Genomic DNA, 20,300 nt, shown 5'->3' with positions numbered 1-20,300 from the left:
CTCATTTTCAGTCAAAGAACAGCTTAGGTGCCATCTCTCACATGGCGCATTTCCAGATCCCTCTGATTCTTACTGTGTATCTAACATCTTGAATGAAGACTATGTGTTGATGGATCACCTCCATGAACTGTTTATCCAAGTGTCTGCTACTGACTAGCCAATAGTTATTCTTCATCTGCTTGATTTTTCCTCTGTTAGGTCGAAATCTTTGGTGTAAATAGAGATTTCATTTGAGTAGAAGATAGGAGCATCTAGAGGACCTCATTTCCCATTTCTGGGAACCCCTTTTTCACTAGAACTCCATGGCAATCAACCAGTACAACAGAAGAGAGAGACTCCATTGGTGAGAATACCTCTCCTGGCTTTGTGTGTTCATAATCAATGGGTTGCTGAACTAAGGGCTTTTTCCTGATGGAGTATCCTAAGCATCTTGTATAATTTAAAAACATGCAGGAGGAAAGGCAGAACTGGAAAAGAGCCTTTTAGGCAGTAACTAGTTATAATAAATTAAGTGCCTGCACAAAAAGAGCTGCTATGAAGATTTTTTTGTATTATAGCCAAATTCCAGAGCTCCAAGGTCAAGGAAAAATATTGCAAGTAACCAAAATGAAACAGTTCAAATTGTTTGATTTAAGCTCAGGTCTTCCTGACTTCAGCCCAGTAGCTGTTTTCACATTGTGGTCTGTTCTTTACTGAGTTTATGTCTTGGTTTTCCTTCCCTTCCCTTCCCTTCCCTTCCCTTCCCTTCCCTTCCCTTCCCTTCCCTTCCCTTCCCTTCCCTTCCCTTCCCTTCCCTTCCCTTCCCTTCCCTTCCCTTCCCTTCCCTTCCCTTTTTTTATGATAAAGTTCCTTATTGTTGTTTCATTATTTTTCAGTCTATTTCTTGAACTCGAATTTGCTTATATTACCCTTTTTTTGGTCAAAATCATTTGCCTATTTTGACCTTATCTTGGTTTGCAATGTTAAATGTTGTTCTATCCTTAGTTTCTGGCATACTGCTTTCCAGTTTTCCTAGCAGTTTTTTGTTGAATAGTGCATTCTCGCCCCAATATCTTGGATCTTTGGGTTTGCCAAACAACATGTTACTTCTCTATATACTCAATTCCACTAATCCAACACTCTGTTTCTTAACTGGTACCAAATTGCTTTGATGATTAGTACTTTGTAGTAGAGTTTGAGATCTGGTACTGGTAGCTTCCTTTCCTTAATGGTTTTTTATTGATTCCTTTGATATTCCTTACCTTTAGTTCCTCTAGATGAATTTTGTTATTTTTTTTTAGTTCTATAAAAGAATTCTTTGGTAGTTTGATTGGTATTCATTGAACAAGTAAGTTAATTTAAGGAGTATTGCCATTTTTATTATACTGGCCTGGCTTACACATGAGCAATTAATATTTCTCCAGTTGTTTAGATCAGTCTTTATTTGTGTGAAAAGTCTTTTGTTATTGTGTTCACAGTTTCTTTGTGTGACTTGGCAAGTGGAATCCCAAGTATTTTATATTGTTTGATTTTTCTTCCTTCCTTCTTTCCTTCCTTCCTTTCTTCCCTTTCATCTTAGAATCAATGCTGTGTATTGGTTCCAAGGCAGAAGAGTGGTAAGGGCTAGGCAATGGGGGTTAAATGAATTGTCTAGAGACACATAGCTAGGAAGTATTTGAGGCCAGATCTGAACCCAGGACCTCACATCTCTAGGTCTGGCTCTCAAACCACTGAGCCACCTAGCTTCCCCTCCTCCCCCCTGCAGTTATTTTCAATGGAATTTCTCTTTCTATGTCTTCCTTCTGGGTTTTTGTTTTATTTATATAGGTAATATATATAATAAAATTATTATGCTATATTATATATACATAAATTTATGCTGTGGAAGGGGCCTGCCCTCCACAGGGTCAGGGGTCTTTTGGCTGGTGGGGCAGTGTTGGCGTAAATTGAAGAAGAAATGGGAAACAGTTAAAAGTTTCAATCTGCATTCAGACATCACAAGAGAACTGCTCTGCCTTCTGCTGGCTTGATTTTTATTTTTATACCCTCAGTGGTTACAAATACACATACTTTGATTCCATGGATTCTAACAACAAACACGAAGCTCTTACAATAGATAAATGTTTTTCTCATCACAGACAGCATGGCTGGAGGTCTGTTCCCCATTAACCCGGGAGGCTCAGACATGTGGCTAAGCTAAGAATGATTATTTGTTACACTAATCAAATATACAATCAATCAAACTTCTAAGGAGATAATCAATAAACCACTGTCACCAAGTCTATGTTAATAAACATAACCCAGATTTAAGAAATTTTCCAATATCAGGTTTTCATTTTCTAATGTTTCACTAAAGTTTCCAAGACAGATTGCCTAGGCTTCAGTTAGCAAAACAAATCAGTGAAGTAGAATGTGCCAGTCTCTTCCTGAAAGGCAATTAATGTACCTGTTGTCCCTGGCCTGTAGTGGGAATGGAGAACCTAAATGCAGTTTTGTTAGAGGTTTTATACCTAGGAAAGGGGGATCTCATTTATGATCCTTTATCTAAATGGCTGCATAGTAATCCTTAAGTTTAATTTTGTAAGTAGAATCTCTTAGTAATATTCTGGAGGGATGGAGTGGGACATCTGTATTAACCCTGCAGGCATTTTGCTCTCATCTATTTTTCCTGGAGTTGGGTAAGGATAATAATCATAGCAATTCCAATAATAAGGGATGTTAGTGAGAGAAGTCACACAGAGGGGGTCTGAGTGGGTGTTTCCATCCTTCTTGGGGGATGCTTTGCAATCCCTGGTTTCCACCTTTGACCAGGTCAAACAGTATGGATTTGATGGCTCCTGGCAAATTTATATACACACACACACACACACACACACACACACACACACACACACACACATATATATATATATATATATATAAATATTGAAGATTTATGTGGTTTTTGTTTTATATCCTGCAACTTTGCATTCAGTTCATATAGACCTTTCCAGGTTCTTCTGAAAGCATCCTGCTCATTGTTTCTTATAGCTCAACAGTAGTATTTCATTACAATCACATGCCACAATTTGTTAAGTCACACCCATCCATTTCTGCTTATCATTTAAAGAAAAGCTCCATTTATTTCTGTGCTTTCTAGTGTTTTTAATAGGAATGGGTACCCCCTTCTCTCTGAGAAGAGCAGAGTGACCTTGGGCCCCAACTTTCTGTGTCCCTTCTTGACAAGAAATAAAGCTTCCTTTGGAAAGTTGGGGAGGGAAGAAGCTAAAGATATCTATTCTACTTCCCTTTGAACCATTTGCCAGCTTTTTACATACATGAGTCTTCCAACACAGGCCTCTCTGTAATACAAGAACATTGGAAATAAATACAGAACTTTCAAGTAGTTAGAAAATCCACTCTTTAATCAAGAAAGGGATAGGCTTATTATTATCATTCAGTCATTACACGGAATCCAACATCAAATACCATACAAAATCAAAGGCCCTGAGACTCTAGGAACCATATCCTTGGGAGAAGACACAGCTAAATGCCCACTGTGCCCTGGGAGAGAACACCGTGCTAAATGTTAACTGCAAAGAGATACTGAACCTGAGAGTCTCTTTATATCTTTTGGGAAGCCTACAAAAACTAGCCACAAACAGGTGTATAAACCTCTTTGTAGTCAATAGCTATGGTATTAGGGAACAGTCAGCTGTAACAAATTAAAGGAAAAGGTCAAACTCAGGAGCTGGGCTTCCTGAGAGGAAACTTTTACCTAATAGAGAAACTTTTCAAAACAAACAGATACTTGACTTTCACATAAAATAAATGTGCTTAGTACTGGGGTTTCTCAAAGTGCAGAGGTAAACTGCATCTTCCAAATATTCACATTGACAGTTCCATGACTTTCATATACCACAAATTAGTTTGCTCATTTTCTTCCAGTGTAACATTACACTGGGGCAAGAAGACACTAGGTATGAATGTCTGCAGTTGCCTGGAAATCTCTAGTTTTTCCTCCCTCCATTCTCTGGAGACCTGAATTTATTCTGTGACTAACCCATGTCAAACTTTAGATGTTGCATTAGTCCCTCCATCCTAAAGGAGTTCTTCCAAAGCCCATGTCCAATTCACTGGAATTCCTGAGTTTTTGCTTGGTGTTCCTTGGTCCTCCTCTGTTCCATTTGCTCTTTGTTCATTATCTGGATAGAAGTTGTCAATTGTAATTTCTTTTTTCTTTTTCTGTGGTTTACTCATATTTTTTCCTTCTTCCCCCCCTGTCATTGGCTGTAATCTTGCTTCTCTGTTTATTTGCTGTATCTGTGGGTTTGGGCTATTCTGTTCTGAAGGGGTTTCTTCTCTGCTCAGTTGACTAATTGGATTAGGTTGATACAGCTGGTCAGTTGTATTAATGAGCTGTAAGGTCAGATCTTCCCCAGCTACCAGCAGAAGCTGAGGGTGAAGGTGTGGAGGCAGAAAGGTAGTTACCTCTGTGCTCCTCTCTTCCTTTTTGCCAGCCACCTCCCTGCCAGTTGCCCGGTCAGAGTCCTGAGTTTCTGGTCCTGGTACTAAGGTACTCTGTCACAGTTGTGGGTTCTGCTCTGGGATTCCAGTCAACTGGATTCTTACCTCATGTCTGAGTGTAGTAGATGGAGAAGGGGTGTTGGAGATTGGGCTTCCCTGTCCTCTGAAGGCTTCTTATCTGCACTATTGCTAGATTGGATTGAGTCTGGTCTGCAGGAGGTGAATGTGCCTTGAGGCAGAAGCCCAAGATGGAGGAGTGGTGGCTGAAGCCTGGGCAACCAAGTTGCTCTCTCCTCTTCCCCTCATCTCCAGTGGCCTCCCTACCAGCTGTGGTCAGAGCACTGGGCTATGTGCAGCCACAGCAGCAAAGCACTCCCTCGGGTCTGGAGACCTCGCCTTGAGACTCCAGCAACTGCCAGAGTCTTAACACAGTAGGTGGGGAAGGGGTCCTAAGACCCTCCTTCTTTCTTTTCCTTAAACCCGTGAATTCAACCTTCTCTGGATACCTTTTAAGTTGAATCAAGCAGGAGAGTCCCCAGGCTCTGTCCTGTTGTTGAATTTTTGTGTGTGTCCCCCTCAAAGCGCTTTGTTTTTGATTGGTGTGGAAGTGTTCTGCAGAGGACTTGGCTTTTGCTTCCAAACTGCCATCTTTCCTCCTGGAAGAGAGCTTCCATCCTAAGGGAGAGAAAGAGCTCAAGCCATATAAAGGTGACTGTATAGGAGTGAGCACACAAGCAGTGGAGAACTTGGTGTGTGGGGCGGTGAGCAGCCTACCAATAATAGGGCAAGAAAGTGGGAGAGTAGAAGCCATGGCAAACAGTTGCAGTGGATAAGGGCCATGAGATTCCATTAGGAGGAGCCTGTTTTGCTAAACATATACAGTGGCTTGGGCCAAAAGCTGATGATTTCTCATCCCCATTCATCCTCCTTGCCCCGCACCTTCCATCTGCTTCTTTCTTCAGGACTGTGGGTGCATGTTTCTAACATTTATCAATGTTTCTTTAAAATGTATTTACCCTTTTTTTCAACTCTCTTTAAAAGCCCATTTTTAAGAGAGGTGGTTAACCATTATGGATTTGTTTCATTCATTCATACTGAAATGCAGCAGAAAAAGACAACAGAAGTGAGCCACTGGGAGAAGACAGAGAGAATATATATATTATTTTACAATTGTGACACATCTTTATTGGGTAGTTTTCCTGCCTGGAGCTTCCCTATAAATAGAGAATTATTGATTACTGTCACTAATACAGTGCCTGGCACTTACTAGTAGTCATTTAATAAATGTTTGTGGATTGACTGATTCTTGGATTGATCATGAAACACAACAGGTAGGTTATTCTGGTGGAGATCTTCGTCACTAAATTCAGTAACATGTCAAAGAGTGGAGACTTTCTCCCAAGGGATCCAAAGTGAGAAGGAACTTAGGGCAGGCATTTGAGGTTCCTAAGAACAGAAATTTGCTAGTATGTTGTTTTGATAAAATCTGATGCAGGGGTGTCCCAAAGCCAGCTTAAACTTGCTCAGCAAATATTAAATGTTCAATGTGAGCATTTACATCTTGGAAATTGGGAAACACCACAAATTTGGGCTTGAGTTAGCACTTCATTGGTTGTCTAAACTTAAGAAAGAAACAAATGGAGAAAAATGTCAATAATACAGATTGAACTTAAAGTGTGGCATGGCACACTTCCCTCCTCTAACCTTCAGAGATTTGGTTGTTAGACATTTACCACTTCTATCCCCTGCCTGATAGCAAAGTGAGGATGATTCAGTGGTCTTGTTGATATTTAAGCAATAAATCGATCTGGCTTCTCATTTTTTATTTGCTGCATAAATCTCTTTAAGCAGATTTTCAGGAAGATTCACTGACAACATATTTCCAGGGAAAGAAGAAAATGATGTTTGCATATGTGTGAATGACTAAATTTCATCGACAGGGCTTGGCAACAAATTGGATGTAGGAGAAGGTGAGGGATATATGGGAGGTGAGGGTGATGCCTAAGCTGTGACTGGGTAGCCAACAGGATAATGGTACCCCTGACAATAACAGAGACGTTTGGAACTAAGGGGGACTTTTTTGGGTGGGGGAGAAGAGGGAAGACAATAAACTCTTGCACCCTCTCCCCCATGTCTACTCATCTTGCACTGCTCTCATTCATATACTGTTTTAAACTTACTCCAGGTAGGTGTACGGTGTTCTGGGGGCTTTTGTCTTTTCCCACTACCTGAAAGCTACTCATGCTGTCCACTTGTTATCTATCACTCTTGCGGAAAGCAGGTGCTTCCTAATCACCAATATTTATCAATTGGTTTTAGGTATACAAAATGCTTTCCACACATCATCTCTTTTGATCTTGACAACAAACCTTGAAAGTAGGTGCTATTATCACCATCTTATAAATGAGGAATCTGAGTCTCAGAAGGGTTAAATGATTTGCACACAGCTAGAAGTGTTAAAGGCAGGAACAAAATTGAAGTGTACATCTTTCTAACTCTAGCACATTCCCCACCAATTCAAAAATCCCTTTGGATTCTATAATACTCTTTGGCAATAATTAGCTTTTCAATTTAATCTTAATGCTTTAAGCATGGGAGGGAGGACAATGTGATGACATTCCCTAAAGTCCACTTGTTTCCTTCCTCTGTAGTTTTAGTGAGTTTATTTTAAATTTATTTTATTAATTAAATTAGAATATTTTTCATGGTTACATGATTCATGTTTTTTTCCCTCCCATCTTCCTTCTCCCCTCCCAGAGCTAACAAGCAATTCTACTGGGTTTTACATGTATTTAATTAATGCAATTAATAATGTTTCCATATTATTAATATTTGCAATAGAGTGATCATTTAGAGTCTACATCCCCAATCATATCCTCATTGAACCAGGTGATCAATCATATGCTTTTCTCCTGTGTTTCTGCTCCCACAGTTCCTCTGAATGTGGATAGCATCTTTCTCATAAGTCCCTGCAGATTGTTCAGGATCACTGCATTGCCACTAATGGAGAAGTCCATTACATTCGATTGTGCCACAGTGTATCAGTCTCTGTGTACGATGTTCTGGTTCTGCTCCTTTCAGTCTGCATCAATTCCTGGAGGTCATTCCAGTAGTGAGTTTATTTTAGATGAAAAAATTCTGATTTCAGTCACAATAGCTTTGAACCACCAGATAAGAAAATTCCTAACACCTTTGCCTAGCCTTATGTTCATATCTATCTCTAGCTAACTCCTGACATACTTGTGGAGTAGACAAAATTCATCTTATTGGAAACAGTTGGGTAGCAAAACAGCGGATGATATTATAGTGACTGTGGATAGATAGGCATGGTTGGGGGAAGTTGGGGAAAGAGTAGACCTTGTCTTGTAACTTCGCTCAACCTGGGCCCCCCTCTTAGAGATGTCTTATGGAGTCAATGACTCCTCTTGATATCTGCTCTCTCTTCCATGACTCAGTTCTCCCACACTTGCTCTAACCTCTCGAATCCACATACTCAGCATCTCTTTTCCTCCAGATTCTGAAATAACTCCTACCATTTGTACAAAGTGCTCAGAGGGTTACTCAGTCTCTTACCCAATGACTTTGATTTATCTGAGGAGTTTTATAGACTTTGTTCATACTTAGTTCTAAATATTTGATCAAATCAAAAAGTGTTTGTGCCTTGCTAAGCACAAGAACGAAATGAGGATGATTTTGACCCCACCCTTACAATCTGATTGAAATAGATTGGGTGGTCCCTAGCTCTTGTTTTGGGGCAGGTATAGCCTCACTCAGAATTTCCCATCTTTCATTCTAAGACACACTCCATCATTTATGGAAGTGCCAGGATCCACTCGAGGGTGTTTTCTCCAGCTCTTATGCCATTGTTCGCTAACTAGTTTGTTTACGCACACACCTCTACTGCCACTTTTTAAGTGTGAATGACTGTGTGTTGTTAGTATGTGAAAATGTGCATATGTAGGTGTGTTTTGGAGAGAGTCTAAGTTCCTATCTAAGTTCTATCTAAGTTCCTGCTAGAGTGAGAAGTCATAAGGCAGAGGAACAAATATTAACCAGGTAATAAATTTCAGTTTCATACTTAACTATGGTTGGGATTTAATGACCACTTAGTATGGAGATGATGTGGGAAAATTTGGCCTGACAGTGAAATAATAGTATATAACTAAAATAATTGTTTCTAGAAAGATACCTGTGGTAATGGGATTTTAGTGGGTCAAGGAATGATTGTTTAGGACCAATATCAGAAGGACACAGTGTTTGGTAAGGCCAACAGGATAAAGCTTACAGGATACCAAATGCTATTAAATAGGATTGATTTAAGATAAGGCAAGGGAGGGAAGGGAATTGGGATGATCTATCTAAAGAATATAAATAAACCTCCCACCAAATCTAGTTGGTAGCTTCAGAGAGATGGTATCTGCCCTTTTTTTTAGTTACGTCTTTTTAGTATCTGCCTTTTTAGAGTTACGTCTCTACCTAAGAATCCCAGTTCCTATAATAAAATACACTTCACTAACCCATAATCCCCCCTTAGGTGGTGATAGAGGTAGTAAGGTTGGAAGGAAAGCAGAAACAGGGCTCAAAAGGAAGGTCTCGCTGACAGATGGCTCTGCAGGAATATCTCTGTCAGCATCAACAGGATACACAGGAACAGGTAGCTGGTAGGATGGATCACAAGGAAATCCACAGGAGAGAGAACAGCTAGTTCACTAGGACCACACTAGGAGACTAGATGAAACTCAACCTCCTGCTTAACTGTTAGAAGAAGCAACAGTCCTATCACTTCTCCAGAATTCTGGAACCTTCCTGCTTCTTCCCTTGCAGCATCCCCTCCTGCTCATTTCCTTATAACAACGGGCAGGCAGCAGATGTTATCTCCTGGCCACTAGGTTTTCCCAGGCATTGTACACTTATCCTTTCTGCTTTCATGGATGGGGAATCAAGTACCACCATGGGCCCTTTGATAAAGGTATGCCCTTGTCTTCCTTTTACGTTGACATTATGTTTGAAGATGATGGATTGTTTCCAAGGACTCCCCTTTGCACTTTAAGAAAAAATGGACTTGGATTAAAAAAAAATGAAACTGGAGAAAAGGGAAATGCAAAAAGGGTGGAACAAACCTGGATGGTCAGACAAAGGGAAACCTTCAGATCCCCAAAGACACACGTGATTCCATAGAGGAAAATCTAGTAAAGTTGGAAGAAGAACAAGAAAGAAAAGAATTAGTCCTTTCCCTTATGGAATCCAGGTGGGGAATGAAACAGAAAATCTCACTTAATCTGGATCCACTTACTCCCCTGAGTTCAGATGGTCACACTTCATGTTCTCACATTCCAAAAAGGAAGTGTTGACTCAAAGCCCCAGAGTGTTTTCATGACCCAAACAACTCAGTTCAGCAAGCTTCTATGTTCCGCATGCCAGACACTTCTAGGGGTTGGGGATATAAAAGAAGAATGAAAGGAGAAGCTTCTGTTCTCAGAGCTTACCTTGGACTGTGTGACCACAAGATGTGTAGAGATAAAGAATACACCATGAATGCAACGTAAGTCCTGGAGACATAAGGAAATGCCTCCTGTGGCAGCAAGGTGCCTGAGCTGAACCTTGATGGGAACTCAACATTCCAAGACTCTGTGTGTGTGTGTGTGTGTGTGTGTGTGTGTGAAGCAGAGAGGGAGGCAAGAGAATTTCAGGTGGGGTGGAGGCACGACAGCCCATGCAAAGATATGGAAGAATGAGATGGAGAGTCAAGTATAAGGAACAGCAAGTAGATCGATAGAACTAGACTAAATATAGGGAAGTAATATAAAAATATCTGAATTATCTGAAAAGATAACCTAGATCCCGACGTTTCATTCTCTCCAAACTCAGAAATGGCCACTAAAAAAAAAAAGGATCATAGGGTTAGAATTTGAAGAGATTTTAGAAATAATTCAGTTCAACCCTACAATTCAGTACCGAAGGAAACTCCTCAGGTGCAGGAGGAGCCTGACTTGTGGAGCAAAGGTACAGGTGGTGGTCACTGTGGACAGGAAAAGCAAAAAAAGTGAAGATCAAGGTGAGGGATGGGTGGGGGTGAGAGGAGAGATCTGGGAATTTTGCAGTAGAAGCCTCTCTGACTTTGGGTCAGACAGGCTAGTCTTGAATCAAGCTAAGTTTGAAAGTTGCCTGCTGATAGCTGAGCCAACATCTTTATAGGGGAACTCAGGGAAAGAAAGCCCCAGTCATCCCACAGCAACATACCTGCTGTTTTCATGTTTCCTCCATTGAATGTAAGTCCCTTGATGGCTGGAATGTTTTTCTGCCTTGTTTTTGTTTTCCTAGTATCCAGAGCAGGACCTGGCACATAGAAGAGGTTAAATAAATTGTTGTTGCTGGATAGATGGATGGATGGATAGGCTGGTTGATTTTCTTCCATCTAGGCTTCCTCATTTCTATAAACATAGAAGCTCCAGAACACTTTGACTCTTGCGTTCTTTGAGTTAGTATTGGCCTCTTCTGGGCAGGAAGGAATCAAGGGCTAGTATCTTGGATCTTGAGAAGGAGACGGAGGAGATCTTCGGGCTATACCTTGCTTTCCTTTTTCTTCTTTTGCTTTAATTCCTCATTTTTCATTCTTGCTAATGGGAATTTATTTCTCTCATAATTATGATGTTTTCATAAAATAAAACTCTGAAATTTTTTTCCAACCACATTTTGTTTTTCTATATTGTCACCTGTCCCAGTCCTTCTAAGCTCACTGTAGACCCTTCCTGTTACCTCTAGTCCTTCTCAGCCTCCCTGTTTTCCCAGGTTCTTACTCCTAGTCTGGTTTCCTTTTATTGCCTTTCACAGTTGGATCCTATGATTGACCAGTTTGATTGTAAACTCGCCTCTAACTTTGAATCGCACACCTGTTTACTTTCGCCAGTCCCAACCCAACAACTATAGTTGTTACTCACTGCCTTTCTGCTCTACTTCTCCTTAAATTGCTACTGAGTTTTGCTACTGGAGAAGATCATGAAACATTGCCAGCTGGGCCCTCCCTACTGCACAGTCATTCAGCACACTCAATTGGCTTCCTGGTGGAGCCTTTAGGATCGAATATGAAATCCTCGGTTGGACATTTGGTCTCTGAGTCATTCCATTCTTCTTACAGCATTACTACCTTCTATGAACTTTGTGAGCCAGGCATATTGGCTCACTTCCTTTTTTTTTTGCTCATAACAGAGTTCTCATCTCCTTGATGGAACTAGAATTAGTTAGAAACAGAATCAGAACATGCAGCTAGGTGGTACAGTGGATAGAGCTATCCAGCCTTAGACTTGCTGGATGTCCTTTAGGTAAGTCGCTTAACCTCTGCCTCAATTGTCAAATGGGGATAATAACAACTGCCTCACAGGATTATAGAGAGGGTCAGATGAGCTATTTTAAAGTACTTAGCATGGTGACTGGTACATAATAGGTGCTTAATAAATGTTTATTCTCTCTTTTTTTTTATGCCTTCACAGCAGATATGCTGCATGCCTGGAATAGTCTTCCACTGCATCTTGACCTCCTGGAATTCCTGGTTCCCATTCAAGACTCAGATTAATTGCTACTTTCTTCCAGAGGCCTGGTTAGAGGCTATAAGAGAGCATACTAACTGTTTCCTTTTAGGATTTGTTGACTGCTTCCTCTTGTAAACCTTAAAATTTCTTAGACTTATAAATGTTGGAAATTTCACCATTGGGAAATTTCATACTTGAAAAATTTCCTATTGATAGTGGGAACTCTATTGGAATGTGAACCCCATTGGTATGGGAGGTTCCTCCTCCTCCCTTCTTAAGATTACTTTAGGACAGAAACCTTTTGCTGAACAATGGAAAGGGCTTTGACCTATGCTTAAGCATAGAACAGGAATTTCTTTGAGTCATGATTGATTTTAGAATTGATACAATAGAGATACTTGGAATGACAGAACCAGGTCTTGGAAATTACAATCTCCACCCTACTCAGTCCTAACAGGATTTAGGAAGGGCTGCAGCATAGATCAAAATTTAATTATTCCAATCTCTACCCTACTCAGGGTAACAGGATTTAGGAAGGGCTGTAGCAAAGGATCAAGATTTAATTATTTGAGAATATGACCTTCAACAGACATGTGCAAAGCCACAGACCTCTGGGCAGTCCTGGGTTAAGGTAGAGCCACCATTGGCACAGGGAAGACATGGACAGTGATTGGTAGATGTGAGAACTGAGGGGAGGGAACTTGGATGGTTTCCTTAAAGATAGAGGGGTCTGAAGACTGAGGGGGGTTGGTTGGAGAGGTGGTGCTTTGAGAGTCGGCTCTGAAGGAAGCTGGAGGTGGAGGCCCCTGAGACTGTTTCTCCATTTTGGTCGTGATAGGGACTGATCTCTTTTCTTTGCCTCAGCTATCTAAGGGCTTGGGCCTTTTGGCCCAGCCTAAACAGAAGGGGTATTTAAGCCCTATTCCCTTCTCTCCCCTTTCTCTCTCCCTCTCTCTCTCTATCTCTAATACCTTTCTTCATCCTGTTTGTAATTAAACTCCATAAAAGGTTGACTGCTGACTTGAGTTTTCATTTAGGAATTACATAGCTGAATTCCGTGGCGACCTTAAATTAATATATATCAATCTTTTAAAGTGATTTCCTTGTCACACCTCTAAAGTCCCCGAGATGTTTTCTTTTGGAGTCAGTTACATAATTCTGGGAAATTCTCCAGTGGCAAGCAAAGTTCTCTCTCACATTCTTTCCTCCCCACAGTTTGTATTGTGTTCTGGCTCTGGGATCCAGAGAGACCCAAGTCTGTTTCCAAGGGTGTGGTCAGAGGGTGGGGCTCCGGAGCAGGCCAGTTGGAGGTCTGTTTTATAAGGCTGACAGTGCTCCTGTTGGAGGAAAACTCTCCATGTTATCCATGATGTTTTCCTGGATCCCTGAGAGCCTCTCCAGGTTGTGGCTGTGGGCAGCTGGCCTGGTCCTCACGCTATGCCTGTTCCAATTGACCAGGCTTCTGGCCAGGAGGCAGAAGCTGCTTCAAGCCCTGGATAGCTTCCCTGGGCCACCCACTCACTGGCTCTTTGGGCATTCTATGGAGGTAGGTCCAAGTTCTTGGCCAGGGGCAAGGGCAGAGGCATGGATTTGGGGAGGTGAAAGAATGACACATATAGAAGGAGAAAGAAAAGGGGAGAGAGCAAGGAGGGAGAATGGTAAGAGGAGGGATGGTAAAGGCAGAAAATGAATTATAGGATGTCTGTAATAGAAAGCTCAGAGGCAGCTAGCTCCCCTAACACCTGACCAAGACACTCCTCCTTTCCCCCAGCGGCGTTACTAATGAGCAATAATCTGCCTCTGTCTGAATATCGATGGTGAAGGGCGCCCACTACTTCCTCCCCAGATAGCCCTTTCCCCTTTTGGCCAGCTCTCACTGTTAGGAAGGTTTGTTCTGATATCTGGATGGAATATGCTTGCCTGCACAACCACTTGTCCCTGCTCACAATATTTCCTAGTTCTACCCTTGGGCAGAGAGGGGGAAAAGTATGCCCACAAACTGGCCCTTTGGCCTCTCTGGAGATAGAACTATGCCTCAGGACAGAGAGAGAAACAAGGATATGGAAAAGGAGAAGCAAGAGATTAGTGATAGAGAAAGACAGAGAAAAGGAGGGGAGAGTCAAGGAATGGAGTAAAGGGAGAAGGTTGTAGAGAAAAGAAAGAAAGAGTTGGAAAGAATAGGAGATAGAGATAGTAGTGAAGAGGAAAGGGGAGAGAAAGGAGAAAGTAAGGAGAGAGGAGAGGAGAACACTTGAGAAGGAACAAGATCATGGGAGAGGGAGGGAAAGGAGGTATGGACATGGGGGAGGATGAAGAGAGAGAAAAGAACTCTTGTCCCCTGAGAAATGGGGTTTGGAGTTTTCTTTGTCTGTAAATCTCATGGCCTTTCCTCAATCCTTATTCTCCTTGATTCTGATGAAGCCATCCATGTGGACATTTTATTTTGTCTTCTGTACTCCTCCTCTCTAATGCATCTCCTCTTGCTCATCTGTTGACTGTTTCTTCTAAGTTACTTCTGTTGCTTTGTGTCTCAGGTTGGTTTGTGCTTTTAAAGGGATATTTCCCAAGTTTCTGTCCTGAGCTTTCTTCTCTGCTCTCTCTACATTCTTGTCAGTGGTGATCTCATCAGCTCTCATGAGTTTAGTTAGTATCTCCATTCCAACAGCTTTGAGATCTACATGTATCCATCACCATTCCCACATTGTTGTTGCTTTCCTGCTCTGTCTTTCCATAAGGATGTATCACCAGCATTTTAAACTCAACAGGTTCAAAACAGAAATCATCATTTCTCTTTCCCTCTCCCCCAATTCATCTAGCTTTGGAATTTCCCTACTATTGCCAAGGATACCATCATCCTTCCATTCACTCAGTTTCCCAGCCTTGGTCTCCTCAGTCCTCACTTTCACTCAACCTCCCATCCCTACAGTGCAATCCATGACCAAAGTGTGTCTTTTCTACCTTCATAAGACGTGTACCCTTCTCTCTGCTCCCAGGGAGTACTTGTACTTTCTGCTGAGTCTCTCCCCCACTCCAATTCATTTTCTGGAAGCACCTGCCAAAATCAACTTGCCAAAGCACTAGTCTGATCATGTCATTCCTCTTTCCCATTGATTAGAGACAGAATACCAAATACTCAGACTTCTCCATTCATCATTCCCCCCTCAATTCTAGCCTCTGCTCCAAACTTCTGTCTCTTTATGGAGGATGTCCTCCTCCCAAGTCTTCCAGGTTTGTAATCTTTAGGACATACCTTACTTTTCTTGCTCCTTTATCTCCTGATGAATTTCCAAGTCTTGGGATTCTACCCACTTACCACTTACTGCAGCTGTTTCATTCTTTTCATTCATACAGTTCCTCTTCCTTCCCCTCCTCTTCATAATCTTGGAATACATGTTCTGGGGTTTATCTTCCCCTGGAATTGGCAAGAAGAGCCCCCTGGAAATAGCTCTTAGGCAGTTTTCTAGTATTTCAGCTCCTGAACTTCCACTAATGTGCTGCCCCCCACTGCAATAATATCTAATCAATGCTAGTTACCCAGCTGGATTTAACTGGTTTTTAGAAATGGACATTTATTAATCTGGTATGTCAGAAGAGTTAGCACAAAACAGTCCACAGCCTTCCCTCAAACCCAACCACTCACAGAAAGTGGGCTTAAACTTAGAGCATATGGTGCAAAGGGTGGAGATCATTTATAGCCCCTGGAGAGTCCTTCTGTCTTTCCTTGAGCCCTCAGGATTATCCATCCCCTTGGGAAGGGGTTAGCTTTCTGTTGGGCTTCTTGGAGAGTCCTGAAATTCCCTTCCTCAGAGTATTTCATTTGTCCTATGCAGATAAAGTCATCATCTGTTTCAGGGCACCAATAAGAAATCTGAATCTTTGGAACTTCATAAGGTTATTCTATGGTCATACAGGGGAAGAGGAGACATGAGGCCCTTTTTCCTTCCCCCTAAGTACTTGGCTGGACTGTTCTCCATGTAGAGCTTTGGATGCTGGAATTTAGATGATCTCACTCTTTTATATGAGCCCATAGGGAATGACTGAGGTTCTTTAGCCATCCCAACATACTTCCTGTGTAGGATAATTTCACTTACCTCTTCTCAAATTGACTAAATTTAATCAGTGTCCATGTCTTGCTCCCTTAGTAATGTCATACCCCAGGTTTCATCCTAGGCCTCCTTCTTTCTTTCTTTTAAAGCCTGAGTTTCTTCTATGACCTTTTGATCCTCATTTTCCATTTGGTTCACTCTTCTTTTCAAGTCATTCTTTTCCTCTTTTGACTTTTTTTGCCTCATTTTCAAGTTATTCAATTCTGGCTTTTAGAGCACCATTTTCTGTTTTAATTCATGTGCCTTTGTTTCCAAATAACTTATTTTGCTTTTTAAGCTGTTTTCCTTTTCCCATTTTTCTTCCTCCTGTCTTATTTGATGTTTTGATTCCTTTTTGAACCCTTCCAGAGGTGAAGCCCAATTCCCTGGATTTTTTAAGGTTTTACTTGAAGTTCCTTGGATCCTGTAATCCTCTGTTGGTTTTCTTCTTTGGCATTTATCCCTGTAGAAGCTTTCAATTGGTACCTCCTTTTTTCTGTTATTTGCTTATTTTTGTTTTCCTCCTGGACTGTAAACTAGCCCCTCTGTTGGTTTACTGGACCAGGGCATCTGAGCTTCTCTGCCCTGGAACAGAATTTTGAATCTTCTCTCTTCTGCTGGTATATTGGATTAGATTGTTTGAGCTAATCTGCCCAGGTAATCTGCCCTGGGATCAATCTTCACCATAGCCAGCTGTCATGGAGGTCCACAGTGTCCTACCAGATGAAAACCAATACCCCCACTCAAATTCCTCCCTGCCTGCCATTGTCAGAGCCTTGGATCTTGCATGGTAGATCTGAGGTACTCTGTCATGGCTGCAGCTCCTGCCCCAGAATCCCACAGTTAGCCTGCATCTAAACACAGGTGGGAGAGTGGGGTTCAACTAGCCCAGTCTTACTTGTCTTTCCTGTATACCATGGAAATTGACTCTCTCTCTGCCTATCTTTCAAGTTATATCAGGAGAGTACTGTGACTCTGTCTTGTTGGAGGGTTTGGATTTCTGTCTTTTTTGAAGAGCTTTTTAAAGATTGGTATGGAAGGATAGTCAGAGAGGTTTCAGCTTTTGCTGCTCCTAAGCCACCATCTTGACTCTGCCCCTCCTTTTCTCCTTTGAGTCTCTTGTTGGTTACTCAATAAGATTTCTTAGCTTCACCCTTAGTTCAATATCCCTGACAGACATATTAATTGAATTGAAGTGTTTGTAGCTTTTAATCTGTCTTCCACATGTGTGTGGTGGTAGACTAGCCACTATTCAAGAGACCAAGAAGCCAAAATTACTCAATTGCAATGTAGTGTTTTATTGAGAGAGAGAAAACCGGGGGGAAAAATCCTTGATCTGGTCCAAAATCAGTTGGAACATTCAGTTAGAACACTCTCTCTGGTCATAGATTCAGGGAAAGGTTCTAATCTGCATATCAATTCAGATTCCTTTGGAACACTCTGGCCAGAGTTCAGTTAGAGGTTCTATTTTGCATATGGGGCAAAGTTTACAGAAACAGGGAGAAACAACAAACTCATGGAGCATTTAAAAGTATAAACTTAAAGGAAACATCCTAAAACATTTAGTATGGTAAAGACACTGGTTGTTTCTTCCTCCCTCAGACTGAGAGGGATTAGGGGGCCTTTGTAGTCTGAGCGGGGTGAGACTAACTTTACTGGGGTCTTCAGCATATTCATTTTGGAGATATTAATAACTATTACCTTGAGAATTACACACTAATTTCATAATTCACGCACACAACTCCCAAAATAAGCTTCCTAAAGTATAGGTCTAATCATGTTACTACTTTGCCTCCAGATTGGAATGACTTTGCATTGCCCATAAATAACATATAAATGTCTCAGGTTGGCATTTAAGCCTGAGGCATCAATCCCCAATTGGTTCTCACTTGCCCTTCTAACCGTATTTTATACTATTTTCATCCTTCTATTCTTTGTTATTGCCACACTCAATCTGTACCCATTCCCTGAATTTAAAACCTTATTTCCTACTTCTTTTTTACCTTCAGTCTTGGAATCAATACTATGTATTGGTGACTTGCACAGGGTCACACAGCTGAGAAGTGTCTGAGGCCAGATTTGAACCCAGGACCTCCCATCTCTAGGCCTGGCTCTCAGTCGATTGAGCTACCCAGCTGCCCCCACCCACTTCTAAGCATTTGCAGAAGCCATCTCCCCTGCTCAGAGAGAACTTCTTTCTCAGTTCATCTCTCAAGATCCTTTCTCTAAATTTCAACTCAGAAGTTACCTTCTCAGAGAAGTACAGTTGTCCCTTTCTATATTATACGGTTCACTTATCTTGGTTTCACTGTATATGTTTAAAAAACAACACTGAATTCTGTATGGCAGCATTTTTGCTATATTGTGGGATTTTGCAGATGAATATTAAACTGTACACAATGGAAATGCAGTACGCCACTACCACTTGTGCAAGTTTGCCAGCATGAGATTGTATATGGCACACTATTGGCTGATGGAATGAAAGGCGACCAACCATTGTGCTGTGTTCTATATCCTGGATGCTGATTGGCTTAGTGTTTATAAGAGTGTGGGAAAGGTTAATAAGAGTGTGGAAAGGGTTTAAAGTAGAGTGGGAAGGATTTATAAAGCCTTAAAATATATAAATAGTATAATAAATATAATGCTGCTACTTGGTGGATTTTTACCTATCGCAAGGGTCTCTGGAACCTAACTCCCATTATAGGTCATGGGTTACTGTATTTCATACTGCCTCCCCAACATATCTATTAATAGTTTCTCTTTCTCTACCAGAAAGGATGGAGTGTATTAACTGACATTCTTGTTCAGTTGTTTCAGTCATGTCTGACTCTTCATGACCCTATTTGAAGTTTTCTTGGTAAAAGTACCAGAGTGATTTCCTATTTGTTTTCTTCTTCATTCATTAAGATGAGGAAACTGAGGTAAGCAGATTAAGTTACTTGCCCAGGGTCACACAGTCAGTTAAGCCCAAATTTGAATTCAGGAAGATGAATCTTTCTGACACCAGGCCTGTGCTCTATCCATTGAACCACCTATCTGCTTTAAATATTTTTAGAGCTTATGATAAGCAGGTCTAATTCCCAGAAATATCTTTGGATCAAGTAGACATCATTTTGCCAAGCAAAGTCAAGACAGAACAGATCCTAGTCATGTACCAAATGTAAATGAAAAGAGTTTACCTCTAGAGCTTGTGAAATGGCCAAGATGCGTGAGGAGAGTCAAAAGGCTCTTCATGGGTGACTTCCATCTGAATTCATCCTCAGGCATGGCAACAAAGAAATTACCAAGTCATGGGGATCTGGCTATAGAAATAGAGAGATTTGTGATGGTAATTCTGAAACCTATCATTGCCATAAGAAAATAGCTTAAGGAATTAATAATTTAATTATTAGTGTCGATTTTATAAGAGGATAGACAGACTACATCACATCACTGAAGGTAGTTAAAAAAGGCCTCTGCAAGACCTAATAAGACATGACCCAGGAGCTGGAATGACACATAATGTTTGCTATTTTGCATTGACAAACAAGTGATAAATTCTTGTACTGCAGTTAGACCTGAAAATATCTTGGAGAACTTGACCACTACTAAAGTGAATGGAAACTGGGCTATTATCAGAGACTTGCTGTTACACACAATCTTCTTGACATATTGATTTTTAAAAATCCCTTAAAAACCTCCTCCTCTAAATATTATTAGTCTAGGGAATGTGATCAGGTTTACTCTAACTTCTGATTATTGTATCATTAATGGGGAAGGAGAACCCCTAAATTTATATCAAGCCCTGACCTCTTTTACATCAAATGCCAGATCCTAATGAATACACACGCCAAATAAGAAAGAAATCCATTCATCCAAATTGTAGCAAAATTGATCTACAAAGGAGAACACATACCAGACAATATACAGCGAAGGAATTCTCCTTTTGGGAGTGAAATAGCTTAGCTTAACTGAGAGAGAGAGAGTATTCTAGATCTCACCCAAGAGGCAATTTCTTGAAGTTTCTGTCATGGCAATCTGGGGACAGGGGCATAATGGAGACTGTCAGCTCCTCTCACATTTTCCTTTAGCAACCTGAAGTGTTGAAGTGAAGCAACCTCAAAGCTGGAAGGCAGGAACATCCAAGCAATTCAATTCTTGAGGAGCCCTCAAGAACACTTGAGGCTTGAAGAGCCCCAAAGAAGACTGAAGAATGCTGGCGCTC

At 41.1% G+C, this 20,300-nt stretch overlaps 1 protein-coding gene and 1 long non-coding RNA gene across 4 annotated transcripts in view; one reads left to right on the top strand and one right to left on the bottom strand.

The window, feature by feature from the left end:
• Window positions 1-5,644: 5,644 nt before the first annotated feature.
• LOC103106489 (uncharacterized) lies at window positions 5,645-20,298 on the bottom strand. 2 transcript variants are annotated; one of them, XR_008916051.1, is made up of 5 exons: window positions 20,077-20,298; window positions 19,276-19,398; window positions 10,726-10,821; window positions 9,606-9,912; window positions 5,645-7,579 (listed from the first exon to the last, which is right to left on the bottom strand). It is a non-coding gene; the product is annotated as an uncharacterized LOC103106489 (long non-coding RNA). The 2 variants fall into 2 exon arrangements; XR_008916050.1 differs by having other exon boundaries at window positions 5,645-9,912; window positions 20,077-20,286.
• The window catches only part of LOC100023606 (cytochrome P450 4B1-like), a 55,105-nt gene continuing 44,506 nt past the window's right edge, over window positions 9,702-20,300 (top strand). For both annotated transcript variants that reach the window (XM_056815184.1, XM_056815183.1), the window contains exons 1-2: window positions 9,702-10,027; window positions 13,227-13,557. In XM_056815184.1, the coding sequence (XP_056671162.1) occupies window positions 9,891-10,027; window positions 13,227-13,557 (468 nt within the window). In that variant the 5' untranslated portion in view covers window positions 9,702-9,890. The remainder of the gene's footprint in view (window positions 10,028-13,226; window positions 13,558-20,300) is intronic.

This window comes from Monodelphis domestica, chromosome 2, assembly GCF_027887165.1.
Source record: "Monodelphis domestica isolate mMonDom1 chromosome 2, mMonDom1.pri, whole genome shotgun sequence".
NCBI classification, from domain to species: domain Eukaryota; kingdom Metazoa; phylum Chordata; class Mammalia; order Didelphimorphia; family Didelphidae; genus Monodelphis; species Monodelphis domestica.
This window is presented reverse-complemented; position numbering and strand designations above follow the sequence as displayed.